The following is a 19,065-nucleotide window of genomic DNA, read 5'->3' on the forward strand; positions in this document are numbered from 1 at the left end:
GCACAGTGTTTTGTTGTTGTTTATGGCGCATTTCCTTTGCGACTTAAGTCTTATTTTCGTTGTTTTTTTCTCTCTTTCATGTTTTGTTGCTACAGTATTATTCTGCAAAAGCGGGATACAGTAATATCTTTCGTTAGAGTATTGGTTCTTACCAGTCAAAATCCCAAAAAATTTAACTGGTAACTAAAACAATGAAAAATTCCCGGAATTCAAAAAAATTCCCGGGTTTTTCCCGGTTTTCTCCCGGACGAAAAAATTCCCGGGTTTTTCCCGGATCTCCCGGGACGTATACACATTGAATAAGCATATTCAAATAACAGTTAATCTAGGTGCTCAAATGTTTAAATTTAAAATGTATACATGCAGTAGTGAAGATTCTTGGAGATCTCAAGCAAAAGTTTAATAGTGTCTCTGTTTTTAATACACGGTATTTCTACTAACTTAATATTGTTTTCATTAAAGCATAATACATTTTTCTTAACGTAATCGATTCACTTAGACCATCAGTGCATCAAATCTTTTCCTTCATAGGCCAAAAGAAGGACACTTTGGTCCATGTGGGTGGAGAAAAAGCAGTCTTCTTTTTCTTCAAATACATTCTTGATGAAGGCAAAGTATCATATGTCATCATATATAGCTGCTACACAAGAGTTTCGGTCAGGAGGGATAGGTGTCCATTGTGGGGCATCTTCACTGAATGAAAAAAATCATGACAGGCTTTACAGAACAAATTACTCTCCAAATTTCTGATGAATCACAGGAAAGTAGTTAGTAACTGTGCAAATTCCTGATATCAGTTATTGCTTGGGTTGTCAAAAATTTCTTCTCAAGGTTCTTGCATATGAAATCTACATTGCTTTTCTCTAGGGAAAAAAGTATGTCAATATTAGCCTTGAAGAAATTGTAAACAACTGATGCAGTTCTCATTTGTACATCATCATCCTCTAGTTGAAAACTAGCTTTTCTCAATACATGTTTTACAGTTTCTCCCTACCTATCACACACAGAATTACCATGGCTAGTAGCAAGAAAGTATGTTCAGTGTCAAGAGAAAAATCGTTTTTGTGTTTATGGAAGTTTTTAAAAACTTTTCCTTTTTTTATATTGCGCAGTGCAATAACCAGTGAACTGACTTGTGAGCAGTGTTCAGCCAAACACTTAATCATTTATTTCTGAGCAGAATTTACAAATCCTACATCACATTCCACATAATCAATTATAAAGCTGTTGTTTACTATTACTCTTTTACTTTCCCCATTTATCACATAAACACAAACAGGATGGAATCTACAGCTGCATCTTGTCTTTCTGAATTACAAAACTGTAGTTTCCAGCACAGCCCATTAACAGAATTGCTTTTTCATGGGTTATAATATTTTCTTTTAATTCTTTCAACGGTCTTAATTTTACAGTTCAATATAAATGAGTGTGGTTTAAGTGTCTGTAATGTTGTCACCAACAAGTCACTGTATTCATCAACAGCTGCACACTGCTTCGCCAAATCTGTCTGATGGTTTACATTAATCCACCCAATTTCACTATCAGCATCTTTGTAAGCTAATTTTTCTTCAAAAATTCTGACAATTTATCATCACTAGGACAATCATCACAGTGATTACGAATGCACCATAGTTTTTCAAGCCAGAAATGTTTCTTCTAAGTGTTCCACATCCAAAAGCAGTTTTACATTTTGGTGGACACCACAGATACACACCAAATGAGAAATGAGCATTTGTAGCACCAGTTAAAATATAGCACTTTGGTGTTAGTGAAAAAATTTCGAAAAACCAATGTTAATTTTCAGGTTCTAGAAGCTACAATAAAGTTAGCTTAAGTAGCATTGAATGAGTCTTTTTTTGAATGTAAAAGTTATTCTGAATGCTAACTTAGTATTTTGCTTCTTGTAACATTTGAATATGCTTGCCATCTTGGTAAAAATTAATGACAAGATTAAAAACTTCATCACCAATCATTTTACCTCTCTCTGGTTTAGGAATTGACAAAATACCCATTTCTGTTCTCCGTTTCCTTGCCTGTCGAACTACATACTCACTAACACTGAATTGACATTTTTTCTTTTGACCAAGAGGGAGGAACTAAAAGTTGAAGTCAGTTAAAACTTTTTTTTTTACATCACCTTACACCAGCATTTTTTTTATTTTATTAACAAAGTCACTGCATTAAAATCTTGGTATTTTTTTAACAATTTCATCATCCATTTTATCTTCAACATGGCCAGAACACTTTTTCTTCCAAAACATGTTTCAATTTTTCTAGCTTCCATATGCCATACGAGGCCTTGCAGTGATTTGGAATGTGATGAAATTTTAAAGGAGAGCACCCCAAATCATCTACAGTTGTATTTACATCTTTGACTCTTTGGCTTTTTAGTACTGACTCATGATGTCATGTTTGTATCACCTTCATCACTTTCATTTCTGTCACTGATTTAACTTTTTTGTTTACAAATCTTACATGCTGCACACAGTTTTTTTGCCCGATTTTACAGATTTTCCTAGTGCACAGTGGTTTAGACAAATCCCAGCTACTGACCTCAACGATTTTTAACTGTCTGTCTGTACACTTTGAAGGAAAATAAAGTAACAGTATCTGCGATATCCAAATACAGTAGTTTTTTCTTGATCTTCTGGAGAGTTTATGATGGACCATAGCATTATTAAATTTTGTTGGTCTTCGCTTAGCTCTGAAAATTTCTGAAGAGGTTTTACTGAGGAGCAGGTTGTCAAATGATTATGTTTTCAGTACTTTTCTGACACTACATGAATTCATACATTCTGTGGTAATTAACTGAGCAGTACTTCATTTAAAAATATATTTCATTACAAACAGAATGGTAAATGGTTGCTCCACAAACAAATATGACTTGTCTCACAGAAAGACAAGGAGCAACTGAAGTAATATGGACTGAATGTTTCCAGTAGTTTTGAACATCGTGTGTCAGTGACTGCTGCATAGTTTTCATGTCTGTAGAGGTTCCAAGTAAGCTACAGTAGGCATTCAGATTGATTACTTTCTTTTTTCATTGTGAGCAGGTGGTTAGCTGTACAGATAAATAAGATATAATCTAGTCTCTCAAAAATTACTAAATTAATAAAATGAAATAAATTTTTAACACTTTTTTTTTATTTGCCTCAAATATTTGATATTCAAATATGATAATTTGATACCCTTGCATCTGAGGCAGTGAGTGGCAGTCCACTTGGAATGATCCTTTCTTCACTGCAGCAAAATTATTTTGATTTCTAATTTGCGTGTCCATAAAAAGCCCATTAAGGCCAAAGACTGCAGTCGTATGTGTGTGTGTTATTGTTGACGAAGACCTTAATAACCAAAAGCTTTATTTGTGGCAGACTTTTTGCTGTGCCTATCTGCGACTCAGCATCTCTGCTATATGGTGAGTAAAAACTTTCCTTGTCGTGGGATTGTTACATTTGATCCTGGACTTTTCATTGTTTCATTAATATTGTTATTTTATTAGTCTGCAATCTTGTGTATTATTTAAGACCGAAACTAGTTTCCATGCAGGCTGGAGAAATGTGATGTAAACATTTTTCAACATCCTCGCAATTACTCCAGAAATTTGAAAGTGAGATACATAAATATTTTTTGAAACTTTCTTTGTTACTTTACTGCTTAAATAATTGCATTTCTGTTAACTATATGCCTCTCCGGACAAGGAGCCACTCTGGACAAGAAGGGGGGGGGGCCTTCATAAAGAGCCGAGTTATGAGTATATCTGTACATAAATACCAATTTGCATGCATATTTTTTTCACAGCCAAATTATCAAAACATCACTACACTGAAAATTTAGAATAAAGGGAAGTTTTAGCCAGCGATCAAAACAAATTACAGATGTCCTAATTTTACAAGTCTAAGAAAATGTGCAAAGTTCCTAAAAAACGTGAGATGGAGGGTTTCGAGTAACAGAATTGTTGGGTGATTTGAAAATGGAATGACCATGGAACGAAGAAGTTAGTAACTTATCATATAGCTGAGAGTCGGGTGGTTGTGAGGTATGTAAACAGGATTGAATATCTCCCTCAGCCCGCCCTCCCCCCCCCCCATCCCCAGGCCGGTGGACTGTAGCTCGGTGTGTGTGTGTGTGTGGGAGAGTGAGGGGGGAAGGGCGAGGGGGAGAGAGAGAGGGGGGAGGGGGAGGTGGAGAGGGAGAGGGAGAGGGAGAGGGAGAGGGAGAGGGAGAGGGAGAGAGAGAGAGAGAGAGAGAGAGAGAGAGGTCTTCATAATGATTTGCCTCTGGCTGGGAGCTCGTATTCTGGCTACATCACATGATGAATGTCTGAGTGTTGCACCTTGGAGAAATTGTGGAAAATTCTGCTTTTTTATTTAGGGTGTCAATTTAATATTTTGGTTGAAAAGTGCTGACATGCTGATATATGCAAAAATATTTAAGAGAAAGAAGTCTTGTTCAAGAAAGTTTTGAAAAGTTTCAACTTTTAAGGGTTACAGACGGCCAGACTGTAAATGAACAATTTTCTTAGCAAAGTATAAAGACATAGCCATTCTTCATCTCATGACAACTTTTCATTGTTTTCTGATACGTCATTTCATCACAATAATTTCAAATGTATGATGACGTGATGCAGCTTAAGACCACACTGTTGCTGTGGTGAAGAAAACACAGTGACCAGCTTTTCATTGATTACAAGAAATATCATTACTAATGAATAGTCCCCATTTTTGTCAGTTAAAGAGTGTGTAAAGCAGTTCCATTAGCAGCTGCTTTCTATGTGAGAATCTAGTAGGCACACTTGCCAGACCAAAGTGCTGCCATTTTTTTTTTTTTTTTAATGTGTGATTACTGTCTATCTCACCTGCAAAGATAGGGAACTCTGTTTTCACATTTCCATACAGCATAGTTGTGATCAGTGGTTGTCATGAGCATAGGGCAAGAATGTGGCTTTTCTGAAGCACTAAAATGGGAACTGCTTATACACACACACTGTTGAAGCAACTCTTAATAAATGAATGATGAAACACATCAGCCATTAGTGAAAGTTAACAAAAACTTGAAAACTCTTTCTACGATGTGTAGAAGTGAGCTGGAGTAAATTTTCTAGGACAGAATGATGAGTTAATGCACTGGTGAAGTGCTACCTGACTTATTATTACTAATATAGAGCCAAACCTTAAAAAAAAATCAGATCTATTGAGTAGCTTATCAAAAATGTTCATGAACTAGTCTTCATAATGTTAAGCGTTGTTGTCAAAATGGTAATCTGCACCATATTTTAGCCCAATACAACATAAGCCAGCATTTTGCATGAACCAGTACCCATTTCTAATTAGGCATCTCCACAATTTCTCTGATGATTTTTGTGCATTTCTGTACTTATCTTACAGCTGTGGCTTTACATTACTGTATTACTTTATGTGTAATAGCTTTTTAACAACAAAATACAAATTTCATGATTTTGAACAGTAATATAGAAAGTGGCATTCCTCCAACATGACACTAACCCAAAGGCAGCCAAAAATATTGACGAGGAAGAACAGTCCACACAGGAAAGTGACTTCCTTTAAATAAACTACATCATCTCTTGAACCACCAATTAAAAAAAAAAAGACTACTGAAAAATTTGTCAAGTTCAATGCATTGCTCACTCTCAAGAATTTTCAACATTGGTGTACAGTTTCCATGTTATCAGCTCTCTAAAAACAATCCCCCCCCCAGTAAAGGAACTGTGAATTATCTTGATGATAAAAAAACAACAGAAAAGTAACATACCAGTCAATTACTTACCATTACTTATATCTGGTATGTGGAATTTTGAAATATCCCATGCTTGAATCCTATGATTGGGGGACATTGGAGCATCTGTTATTATCACGGTATCAGGCCCTAAAATATATATATAAAAGTCATTGACTTGGCTACAATACCTGAAGAGAGATTTAATTAACTTATAACACAATGAAATTTTTAAGACACACAAATAGAATTTGTTTTCATAAAAGAATAATTATGCCATTAGTGAGTTCAACGGAACAGTCAATCAATGTGATAGTTAAAGAGAACACTAACGGAAGTACAAATTGGTATACAAACAAATACTAAATATACCTCTGATAAAGCTGAAATTTTCAACTGATGAAAATGCTTCCTCATTGAACATATTTGGACCCACATATCGTGGATGCAAGAAGCGTGATCGCCAGCCTGTAGGAGCACCATATGTCCAACTTCCACTGTCAGACTGTGGTCTTTGCATGTGGCCATCATTTACAGGTGGGCTATTATGAATCGGCCCACGATTGCTGCCAGGAGAGCTGCTGCTGAACGGTCTACTACTGGGCTCACTTTGAGGTACCTGTCCATATCCCATGAATGGAAGTGGTGGGTATAGCCGTCTTTCAGCCATTGAATTGCTATTAGCCAATCCTGGGTTAGGATACACCTCGTCAAAGTTAACAAGCCATCGTTCTGATGGTGGTAAACCTCCCAACATCTGGAACAAATAAAAGTTGATGCAATGTGAATCTAAAATATACTGAAACAAACTAACCAGATTTTTACTCACCTAAAATGGACTGATGTGTAGAGCACAGAAACGCTTAACAGAAAACAGTATTCACATTAGCATTCGAACTGTTGCTCTTCTTCTAGTAAAAGTACGCATGTTCACACACAACATCCACTGGATACCCAAATGTACAGTCCTGAAGGCATGGGTTTTTGTGTTCCACACATGTGCCTGCTATAGGTGAGTGGTTGCCTTTCTCTTATTTTATGTATTGTTCCATCCAGGAGTTTTCATTATTGTTAACCTTTTTTTATATTTTCCTCAATATAGGTTCAAATCTTTGCAAAATTCAATTAAATAAAATCAAGATAGCAAATCCACATCATAAAACGTTCCTAGCACAGAGCACCCTAAAAGTACACGTAGACACACACACACACACACACACACACACACACACACACACACACACAACTACATTGTGCCAGCTGAACATACGCAGCTGGGATTGCAGTTAAGCAAGTGGATTGGGGGGGGGGGGGTCAGGTGGGGGTGGGTAGAATGAGAAAGAGGCAAGAAGCAGGATGATGGGTAGCTGACATCTCCGAGGGAGGCAGCAGGAATGCAGGATAGGAATTTAATACACTGATGCCAGAGCCCGTGATTTCATGTGGCACATGATGATGATGATGATGATGATGGTACAGTTGTATTACTTTTCAATACATCGTGGGAGCAGACAGTGATCAATGTTATTACTAATAGTTACTATTAAAATCAGTCTTGATCACAAATTTATTTATTCTGCTAACCGGTTTCGACCACACCTGTGGTCATCTTCAGTCCAAAATTCTGTATGAGCAGGAGCCTCCTTCTGGTGGTAAATCCCTGCTGCAGTTATTTGCCACCAGAAGGAGGCTCCTGCTCATACAGCATTTTGGTCTGAAGATGACGACAGGTGTGGTCGAAACCGGTTAGCAGAATAAATAAATTTGTGATCAAGACTGATTTTAATAATAACTACTAGATATAGTTGTAGATTGGGAGGGGGTGACAGGACAGAGGAAGGTGTGAGTGTGCGTCTGGGTGGGAGGGGGGGGGGGGGGGGGCAGTGGGTTAGCAAAGATGGAGGCCAGGAGGATTATGGGACCAAAGGATGTGTACCAATATGAGTGGGAAACCAGCAGTCCATAGTCCAGATCTAACCCACAGTTGGTTTCAATCCTGCCTACAGAAGAAATTGTATGTCTACACTCATACTCTGCAAGGCGCCATACAGTGGTTGGTGGAGGGTATGCAATTCCACTACTAGTCACTTCCTTTCCTGATCCACTCACAAATAGAATGAGGGAAAAATAACTGTCTATATGCTTCCTTAAGAGCCGTAATTTCTCTTGTCTTTGTGGTGCTTATGTGAAATATATGTCAACACACCAGAATCGTTCTGCAGTCAGCTTCAAATGCTGGTTCTCTAAATTTTCTCAATACTGTTCCTCCAAAAGAATGCCATCTTCCTTCCTGGGATTCCCATTCGGGTTCCTGAAGCATCTACATAAATATTTGTGTGCTGTTTGAACCTACCAGTAACAAATCTAGCAGCCCACCTTTGAATTGCTATGATGCCTTCTTTTAATACAACCCGATGAAGGTCCCACTCATGCAGCACTCAAGAATGAGTCATACTGTTGTTCTAAATGCATCTACTTTACAAATGAACCACACTTTCCTAAAATTCTCCCAATAAACTGGAGTCGAGCATTTGCCTTCCCTACTACAATCCTTACAGGCTCATTCCATTTCATACCACTTTGCAACACTACACCTAGATATTTAATTGACACAACTCTGTCAAGTAGCAAACTATTAATACTGTATCTGAACATTACACATTTGTTTTTCCCACTCATCTGCATTAACTTACATTTTTCTACATTTACAACAAGCTGCCATTCATCACGCCAACCAGAAATTTTGTCCAAATCATCTTGTATCCTCGTATAATGACACGTTCCCACGCACCACAGAACTGCACATAGTTTTGCTGTTCTGTTCTTTTACCCATGTCACGTTCCCACGCACCACAGAACTGCACATAATTTTGCTGTTCCATTCTTTTGCCCTTCTTATATACAGGAAACATCTGTGTGTGTGTGTGTGTGTGTGTGTGTGTGTGTGTGTGTGTGTGTGTGTGTGTGGTGAGGTGAGATGAGGTGAGGTGTGTCTCCCCCCCCCCCCCCCCCCTTTGAACTTTGCGCTGGGAGGAGAGTTGTGATAAATGCTAGCTAAGTACGGAGCCAATGCTGTAGAACACTCTTCCTAAAACCAAACTGGGATTCCAACTGCACCTTGCGATTTATCTGTTTTCAACTCTTTCTCCATGTGAGGGATGGGTTGGGTTGTTTGGGGGAGGAGACCAGACAGCGACGTCATCAGATTAGGGAAGGACGGGGATGGAAGTCGGCTGTGCCCTTTCAAAGGAACCATCCCGGCATTTGCCTGGAGCGATTTAGGGAAATCATGGAAAACCTAAATCATGATGGCCAAACGCAGGATTGAACTGTCTTCCTCCCGAATGCGAGTCCAGTGTTGTGAGGGATGCCTATTACTATGTTTTTCATATGGGAATCTGTATTATTATCAAAGGACAGTAACATTCATGACACATAAATAAATGTAAGTATCTGCAGAAAGCGTCTTAATAATTAACATACTTCAGAAACGCAGTTTTGGGGCATAATTTGTTGGCATGGTTTGTCGGGAAAGGTGTGCCATTCATATTGTTGTCTTACCCAGGAAAAACTTCTGCGACTATAGTTCTGATTTCATGCACTAAAAGCACTGAAGTCATGTCACTTGCTGAGGTGGCTCATGCATGTAGGTCACCAAAGGTTGCCGCCCATACCTGTATTACAATCTTCATTGTCCCAAAAGTCTGGGAGGTGGGGGGAGGGTGATCTAGACAGCATGGGTTGTGAGGCGACCACTGAACTTTAGCTTGTTGTGTTCAGCAGCAGGTTCTGCCACTGGGTGGTTTACTATTAGTGGCTACATTTTGGCAGTGGCCACTCACTTTAATGAAAAGCTGGATGTTGGTCATGCTGACTGCAGAAATTGAAGAACAGTTAGTATATGACATGGCTGCATTCACGTGTGACCCTGCCTCCAATGAAATAGGATAAGCCTGTGACAGGATTAAGTAGGATGAGCTGGGTGGGTGAATTAGCAGCTCTTACAGCTTTGTCTTCCACGGGGATATGACCCCCTGCACAAGCGGTGAGCATGTGGACTTGGTGTACAAAACACACACACACACACACACACACACAAAATGTGTGTGTGGACTCTACTTCATCGAAGGATTCATTTGAAAGCTAGCATAGTTCTCATTCTTTTGTGTGTGCCTGTTGACAACCCCATGTGCCTACTATTGTTTACATGTCCATCCTTTTGATTGGAGGTCTTGGGGACCACAGTCATTCACTATTTGGTGAGTGGTCTCTTTTACCCCTACATTATTTACATTCTGACAGAACATTCCTTATCAAAGTAAAATTTCTGGCATGCACACGCGCGCACACACACACACACACACACACACACACACACACACACACACACACAGAGAGAGAGAGAGAGAGAGAGAGAGAGAGAGAGAGAGAGAGAGCAAAAATTTACTTATGACATACGACTTGGGCGTGGAAAAAATAGAAAGTTACGGAAATAAAAAAATATCATTAACATTCTTCTGGGTTTCATATCACATCATATTGTAAAATGAGAACCAACAATTTGACCACTGTTGTAAGTTGCCTTCATCATGGTATATAATACTGCAATATAACATAATAATGGAAATTCTTGGATGCAGCAATATATAAAATAAGGGAAGGGCAACTACCTGCCTACAGTTGATTGATGCATGGAACACAGAAATATGGATCCACAGGAGCGTGCATTTCGGTGTGTGTGTTTGTTTGTGTACTTTAGCTATAAAAAGACCTAGTCCTCAGAAACTGAAGTGAATGCTATTTTCTGTTATGCGTTTCTGAGCTCCATGCCATGATTCCCTACAGGTGAGTGGTTGCATTTTCCTTATTTTACTTATTGCAGTGCAGTAATTACATATCCTGATGAATACCACTTACAATCGTGGACAAAATATTGGTTCCTCTTTACATAATATAACATTGTCTACGACCCAGAAGAATTTCATGAAAACTGACTGTCAAAAAGCCTATAAACAAAGTTAAGTAGTAAAATTACCAGTCAACTTAAAATTGTTGAGAATCTCCCGCAAAATCATGGCCAACTAGTAACTATTCAATTCGCTCTTATGCTCAATTATTTTCTTATTACATTTTTATCACTACTGGTAGTGTAACTATCAAGCTGTATAGCTGATGTTCATTATTTACCTGTTGACTCTGCCTTGACACGACTCCAAATGGGTTAGCTGGTGGAGACTGGGGACGTATATGTGGTGGTTCAATTTGGCTCAGCTGTCCCACATCTGCTATGGGAACATCATTAAGCTGAACTGCAGGAACTGCAAACATGTCAGAGTTGCGCTGAGCTTGCTCCCTGTTCTCATGAGATGAGTTTAATACTTGTGATCCAGATGTGACATGCTCTCTATTATTATTTCCTCTTTGATCCTGCGAATGTTCACTGTGGTAATCAGAGTTTCGTTCCTGGACATGCCCTCCACGTTGTGGTGGTTGTTGTTCTAAATGCTCCTGCTGCTGCTGGTGGGACTGCCCCTGCTGCTGCCAGCTGCCCAGTGATAATTGTTGTGGCTGTTGCTCCTCTTGTTGTTGTTGTTGTTGTTGTTGCTGCTCCTCCTCCTCGTCTACATCTTGCTGATTTTGATGTTGCTGCTGATTGTGATAATGGAGATTCTGCTCTGGGTGGGGGTGCTGCTGCTGATTCTGCTCCTCTTCTTCTGGTTGCCGGCAGTAATTATGAAAATTGTGAAAGAGGTGGCTATGCCTTTGGTGGTCTCCATCATGTGAGGTGCTTGATCCTCTCTGAGAACGCCCACGAACTCCTCTTGTGGATGCAGGAAGACGGCTTGATCTTGAGATTGCACCATCCCTTTCTGAATCCCCATGCATTACCGGTGAAACTATAGATGCTTGAGGTGGATCTGCATCTGCACTAGCTGTACACTGCATCATCCCTACAAAATAAAGTCATAATAAAAAAGTTAAAGTTTAAAGTTATAATTAATGTAGTTTTACATTCTTTTTAAGTTACTGTATATTATTGATACATCAGTGAATGATGCTAAAATTATATGTAAATTGAAGGTGGAGGGAGGAGAAAGGAAAGGGAACAGATTGCTGATGTCAGCTGCATCGGGACATTACATGGAATCAGTGGTGACGAGTAAAAATGTGTATTGTCAAGGATTAGAAACCGGAATCTCCTGCTTACTAGGCAGGTGGATTAACCACTGCGCCACCTGCGACACTGTGTTATCTCAACTGCATGGACTGTCTCAACACGCCTCATGGGCAACTCATTCCAATCATGCTCACTACTCTTAGATTCCCACAGGAGGTTGGACATACTTGTGCATCTGCACTGAAGAAAGTGTATCCATTACCTATCCGGGTAAATCAGTAATATGAATGAATGGTTTCTGTTATTTTGGGCATGGCTGAAAGAACAGACACCACACATTCACACAGATGCTAACATTTCCTCACAAAATGCAATCACACTTTTCATCAGATTTATTTTTACTAATTACCCTTGCTATCAAAAAAAATTATGAACTTTAATGTACGAATGTCATACTGGATGCATACTTTTGATATGAAGCAGGGACAGAAATGTCTGGTGGGTGATTAAATGTTTCAAATGTTTGTATACTAACAATAAAGCTTAATGATGTGCTTCTGAATATACAGCTGAGTTGTTTGAATTTCATGCACAATGTCTTGACAACTGATCCAGTCTTCTTCTTCAGATGCTATGACTTATGCGGTTATGTGTACTCGCTACCTTGACTCTAGCCGGGGTGTTGACTATTTTTGGTCTCATGCTGCTATTTATAGCCGAGTTCAATTCCCGATGCTCATTATGCGCTTGTTATGAAGAGCCCAAATTGATATTCCCTGAAACACATTCTCATCTCTGCTACGTTTGCTGGCCGGTGATCTTAATACATTGAGTGCCAGACTCCAAGCTTCGTTTACGCTGAAACCTCCATTCCTGTTTGCATGAGCAAATCTAACCAGCAGGGATGGAGGTTCCAATTCAAGCAAGATTTGAGGTCAGGCACTTAATAAATTAAGACTTCACCGGCCATCACATTCACCAAGGCTGGGAAATGCTAAGAGAATATGTGCATTTCAGGGAATATCAGTTTGGGCTCTTAATAACAAAGGTGCATAGTGGGCATCAGGAATCGAACTCAGCAACAAATAGTGACATGGGACTAAAAATAGTTCACATTCTGGTTAGAATCGAGGTAGCAAGTACACACCAATAAACCGTTCACAATGGGGGCATGTTCTTACAAAGTAGCGTAGTAGAATATCTGTGGACCTAGATAACGGACAAAAAAGGGAATCTTTGTGGCTGTTTTGTAATGTAGTAATTTTATGTAATTTGCTCGAAGCTTTTAATGTGTGTTTGTTTCTCGGAGTTATTGAGATTTTAGAAGTTAAGAAAACAAAGCTACAGAATTTTTTCAACGATTCTGGAATGTAGTACCGCCAAGTGGTGACCCCAACTATGGCAGAAGAGAAATCAGTTCACCTGATGGGTTGGGCTCTACAGTCGTGGACCGCATATCAGGAGTGGGGGATGAAAGTTAAGCTGTTTCACAACCAAGGTTAACATCTGAGCAAGTAACTGACATTTTACCAATGGGCTGCAGTGCTTCTTCGACATAGCATAGTGAATTCATTGCACTGCTGTATATGACACAGGAGCCACAAATTTTCAAGCTCTCTTTTGAAGCCTACGGAATCAGGAACGGTACCATGCAATTCGTCATCACCCCGGGAACACTGGACACGCAAACATTATTGCTACTAGTATATGTGATGCACAGTACCCGCCTCCTCCTCCCCCTCCACCAAAAGGAAATGTCAAAACCAATGTACTCCAACGAGCACGCAATCCAGTAGACATTCGCACGGATCAAGTGCTGCAAAGAGAAGCTATAAGAGACAAGATTCCTTTGGTCTTTTGGCAACACATAACAATCATTGGTTTCTGCAACCGACGGTTCTAATGCTACACTTAGGCAAGTTTGGATGGGCCAGTTACCTTTTGTGGTCAAGAGTGCAGTGATTTCTTGTGCCCCCTTTTCATTCAACTCACAGCTACTAATTGCACACTTTATTATGCACTGTGACTCTCAAGACACAAGAGGACTCTCACAAATTGGACAGCACAGCATAGGGAATATAGACACACACGTTGAGGATAACGATCAACAACTCCAACTAGAGGAACAGATGAGTATGCTATGACACAACTTCTATGCTCTCCAGTGGCAAATCCATACAGTTCCACTGGCAAGCAATATGAAAAACGGCACAGAACATGAGTTGATGGTAGCCAACAGGGGAAACTGTGCTGGTACTATAAACCTTTGATGCAGCTGGCACACAAATTTAGTCAGCCATGTGCTTACTCAAATATGTACAGTGACTCGACTTGGGAACAGCTGGTCGCTCCAGTGGACAATGCCTAGATAATGTGACATGTGATAATAGTGCCCCAGTAAGCCATAACCATGCTGTATTCTGCATTGGCTGTGTATCTGTCTCTAGCTGGACTAGCAAGCACTTTCACATCACATAAACTTTATATCAAAGACAGATATATTGACCTCAAGTATTTAGTTAACACAGGCCCAGATGTCAGTGTCCTTCTGGCAATGGCAATTATTCATTCTTCCATACAATCATGGCTAACAACAGAAAATGAGTCAAAGACTCCTACATATGGCAACAAAGAGGCAACTGCGAGTCTTGGTTTTCCATGAGCATTAAGACAGCATTTTCTGATTGCTAACATCAGTGAACCCATCCACAGAGCTGATTTCCTTTACTATTACCATATCTATAGAAGATGTTCACTGAAGATGGACAACAAGGTGGTACATGGACATTTTGAGGATGCTGCAAAATGCTGCCGTGTTGAAGGCCACCAAAATACAAGTTCAGATATGGTATTATACCATGCACCATACACCTATAATGTCACAACAGACTGTAGCTTACAAAGCATGACGGTTAGCCCATGATAAATATGCAGCCCCATTTGGAATTTGAGGAGTCAATTCAATGGGGGTTATCAAACATTCAGACAGCTCTTTGGCATCAGGCCTCCATTCAGTAAGGAAGAAAAATCAGTCTTTGTGGAGATTTCCATGCCCTGAATGCACATACGACACCAGATCACTATCCAATTCTGCACTTGCATGATTTCAAGACCACAGTGGCAGGCTACAAGGTGTTCAGCATTATTGATTTTCAGAAGGCATCTCTTCAGATTCCGTTAGCACCAGAAGATGTGAAAAAGACTGCAATTATCACACATTTTGGCCTATTTGAGTATGTTCGAACTTTTGTTTTGCATATTGGGATGATGTGTTAATTGTTTTTACTTCTGCTTCTGAGCAGGAAACCTTCTTACAAACGATTTTTTGAAGACCTGCTGACTATGAATTGCAGATAATCAAAGATAAATGTGTCCTTTGCAAAGAAGCAGTGGATCTTTTAGGATATCAAATAACCTTTGCAATCTAAAGCTGACGCACTGCACGCAGTAGCATTTCCAGAAATATATAAACAGTTGTGCCGGTTTCTGGGATGGTCAGTTTTTACAGACATCATCTGCCACACACAGCTAAGGAACAGGCACCACTCCCACTAGTACTTTCGGGCAGCAACTGATGGAGACAGCAAGATATTATACGGACTCTAAAGATGTTAGCTACATTTCACAACATTAAATCATCCTCGCAAGAAGCAGTACTTCTAGTGTAGAAGAGAGAAAGAAGCTTTGTGATGGCTACAGTAAGAGGGTGGAGGCTTCTGAAAAAGAGTGTAAAGATGAAGTCAAAGCTGCAAGGAAATTTTGTGGTGTAAACAGGTTTTAACTTGAAAACCAAAATGATCAGATTAAAAATGATTTAGAAACAGAGGTAGAAACAAAGTGTGCAGTAGTGGTAGAGGAAAAACTGGTAAAAGTAAATAAAAATGTAGATTCAAAATTGGCTGAAATAGAGAAAAAGATGGAAGAGGTACAAAATCAAAAGCACAGAGTATGTAGTGTCCCAAACAGTCCTTCATTTGTTAGTTGTAAGAAATTTAATAATTTTAAACCACATGGGGAAGTGCATCCACTGGATTTCATTAGGGACTTTAATGATTTGCCTGAAATATGGAATGACAAAGAGAAAATGTCATTTGTAAGAGGTTTTTTGAAAGGGATGCTTTTGGATGGGCAGCTCAGGTAGCTGACAGCTGTTCTTTGTGGCAAAGCTTTGAGAAAGCATTTTTAGATGAATATTGGTACAAAGAGAAGCCGCAGAGAATTTTGAGTGAATTTTGGGGAGGAGAGAGATTCGACTCTAAGAAGTTTTCTTCAGCTTTGGATAAACTACCTGAAATATTTGGACTAAGAGCTACGAAGTGAATCAATAATTATGGGTTTAGAAACTAAGTAGCCTCAGAAAGTCAGAGAATTGCTTGTACCTGCCCCTAGGGGCAATATTATTGATTTCTTGAATTATGTTGATAAAGTGGAGAGGGTGAAGCCCTCAGTGGAAAATCGTAGGAGGAATTTTGATGACAATAATCAATCAGGGAGAGAATTTCAGGTAAATAGGATGAGCAGGACTAATTATAATAGAAATTCAGGAAATGATTTGGTGGAGGATAGCCAGATGGGCATGGAAATGGTAGGATAAATTCAAATAAAAGAAATGGGGGAGATGATTTTAATCCTGGATCAAACCGTTTAAACTAGATAATGCTCCAGTTTTGGCTCACACTAGAGCAGGTAGTGATGAAGAGCCACATGCATATGAATCTGCTGTAATCACAGGTAAGGATAATGCAAATGATAGTGGTAAGACAAGTGTAATTAATAATTCTAGTGAGGTGTTGAATGATGGTGTAGGTGGCAATGTTAATCTCATAAAAGGAGAGTAGGAACTTACCATAATGTGTACTGAACCAGAAGTAAGACGCTACAACCAAGTACGGGGTTCAACATTCCGTGTTGCATTCATTATTTGGCAATAATGCTTACCCTAGCCATCTGTCTGTCTCATTCTTCATGTTCCCTGAGGCAGTCACACTCTTCTCCTATCCTATCTGTAGTTTGTAAGTGAATCAGAATTAAGCTCTCTCTGACAGTCATGTGATTTTGTACAGCAGAATGTTTAAGTAAAGAAATATTTCAGAAAAAGTTTCTCTAGTGTCAACTATATGTATTATGGTGTGTTAGTTATAAGTATTGGAGTCATAAGAGGATGGAAGAAAGTAAATTGGTACTGTGATTAATGAATTTCTGTCAAACAAAGAGGTAAGGTAAACAGAAAATAAAAGGCGACAGCATATGTGGAGGAGAAGGTGCAGCTTATCTGAAAACATTACCATCTGAAGTAATCAGCTCATTAGTGTAGCAGCAGAGGCAATATGCAGTAAAAACCATCTTCTATATGAGATCTTAATGTTAATTGTGGTATAACAGAAGTGTCTCTGTTCAGTGCAATCAGTATATGTAGATAACTATCTACCTATAGAAGTGTGTCATGGTACAGCCTTTTCTAACATTAAGGAATTACAACTTAAAACATATTTGCCTGGAGATTTGCATGTATATCGCCCTTCAGGCTAGAATCTTAAGCAACTTCATGGAATACAGTGAAATAATAGTTTTTCTAAGTGATAATTTTTCTTATCAGTATTGAGCATTAAGCTTGCCTTAGCATAAGGATCTGTTACTGTGGAGTGTTTTCAAGGAGAATCAATTTTTCACTGGATAAGCAGAGCAAGTGTTTATTTATTAGATAATGAAACAATACTTAAATAGTAAAATAATGAATAATGTTAGGGTCTTAATGGTTAGGGAGCCTGTCTCTGCAGTAGGGATATTTTTTGAGAATGCACTCCACTGGCTAACAAGGTAAGAAAGGTAAGTAAAATACCGAAACTAATAGACATGATTGAGTAACGGAAAAAATAACTGTATACAAAAAAATGTAGTGTAACTATCTGAGGATCTACATTTTGAACAAGGCAACATTGGGTACTGTGTATATTGTGCAATTCATGACACTGCAGCTCGGAAAGAGAGCTTAACAGAAAGAGCAATATTTTGCTGAGGTACAAGTCATATAACGCTGCATCATTGAATCTATAGGTTATCCCGAAAACTTCTATTTGTGTTCCGAGGAATTATGAGCTTAAAGTGGTAATACTGGAACAATGAAAAGTAATTTTGCTGATTAACTGATAACTGTGGAATTGTGGTGCTAGCCTGATGTGAATAATCTGACAAGTCATCTATTTGGCAACGTTTTGTGATCTTGTGAGGATTTAATTTTCTGGTTGTAGGAGAGTAGTGCTCACGAGTTGAGAGGAGAAGTAGGGCAATAATTTCATACAACTTCCATTAGCTTAATTTTGATTTGAGTAGTAATTAATTTATGTGATGGTGACTCTATTCTTTTTTCATTACATAATGATTAGTAAATCTATGCTATTGCACATCTTGAGTTTTTGCTATTTTGCAAATGGAAAAGAAACAGGAGTCTTTCAAGTTTAACTAGTTTCAGACAGAGTTATGAGCTAGAGTAATGTTTTATAGTGTAATGTGCACCTGATTTTTAAAATTTTTACCATACTCCACCTTTGTACTACAGTCAATTTTAGTGTTAATTATTGTGATGTTATGAGGAGTATGTAATGTATTTATTTATGAAGTAATGACCATTATTTGCCATTAGTGCTAAACATTTTTCCCTTATATTTAAAAGTAAAAGTAAGTGTACTAAGGTACGGCATTTTCGGTCTAATTTTTTCATATACTGTGGAGGAGGAGAACCACTTCCAAGGGAACTGATAGCAATTCATTTCATTACTAGCTGCCTCTTGGACCTGTTGAAGGCATGGACAACTTGGTGAGAAAATGTGTCAAAGCTCATTAAAAGTGTGAAAGTGCTTGTGAAAAATACTAAACATTAAGCAAGAGAAATTTTCTGTTTAAAAAGTGAATTACAATGCACAGTGTAATTAAACTTTTTACAAACCATGAGGGTTTATTTATTTATTTTTAAGCAAGACAAGACTTTATAAAGTGATACTTACCGTATTTACTCGAATGTAAGCCGCACTTTTTTTCCGGTTTTTGTAATCCAAAAAACTGCCTGCCGCTTAGAATCGAGTGCAAAGTAAGCGGAAGTTCTGAAATATGTTGGTAGGTGCCGCCACAACTAACTTCTGCCGTCGAATATATGTAGCGCTACAACTGCAACTGGAATCACTCAATAGAGGGAAGTCCACTGGACCTGACGGGATACC

The 19,065-nt window shown here is 38.8% G+C and overlaps 1 protein-coding gene across 1 annotated transcript in view; it reads right to left on the reverse strand.

The window, feature by feature from the left end:
• Positions 1-19,065, reverse strand: part of LOC124774996 — a 338,749-nt gene that overhangs the window by 39,463 nt on the left and 280,221 nt on the right. Inside the window, exons 21-23 of the mRNA XM_047249749.1 lie at positions 10,921-11,684; positions 6,106-6,490; positions 5,785-5,883 (exon numbers count right to left, since the gene is read on the reverse strand). Coding sequence (XP_047105705.1) covers positions 5,785-5,883; positions 6,106-6,490; positions 10,921-11,684 — 1,248 coding nt within the window. The remainder of the gene's footprint in view (positions 1-5,784; positions 5,884-6,105; positions 6,491-10,920; positions 11,685-19,065) is intronic.

This window comes from Schistocerca piceifrons, chromosome 2 (genome assembly GCF_021461385.2).
Source record: "Schistocerca piceifrons isolate TAMUIC-IGC-003096 chromosome 2, iqSchPice1.1, whole genome shotgun sequence".
NCBI classification, from domain to species: domain Eukaryota; kingdom Metazoa; phylum Arthropoda; class Insecta; order Orthoptera; family Acrididae; genus Schistocerca; species Schistocerca piceifrons.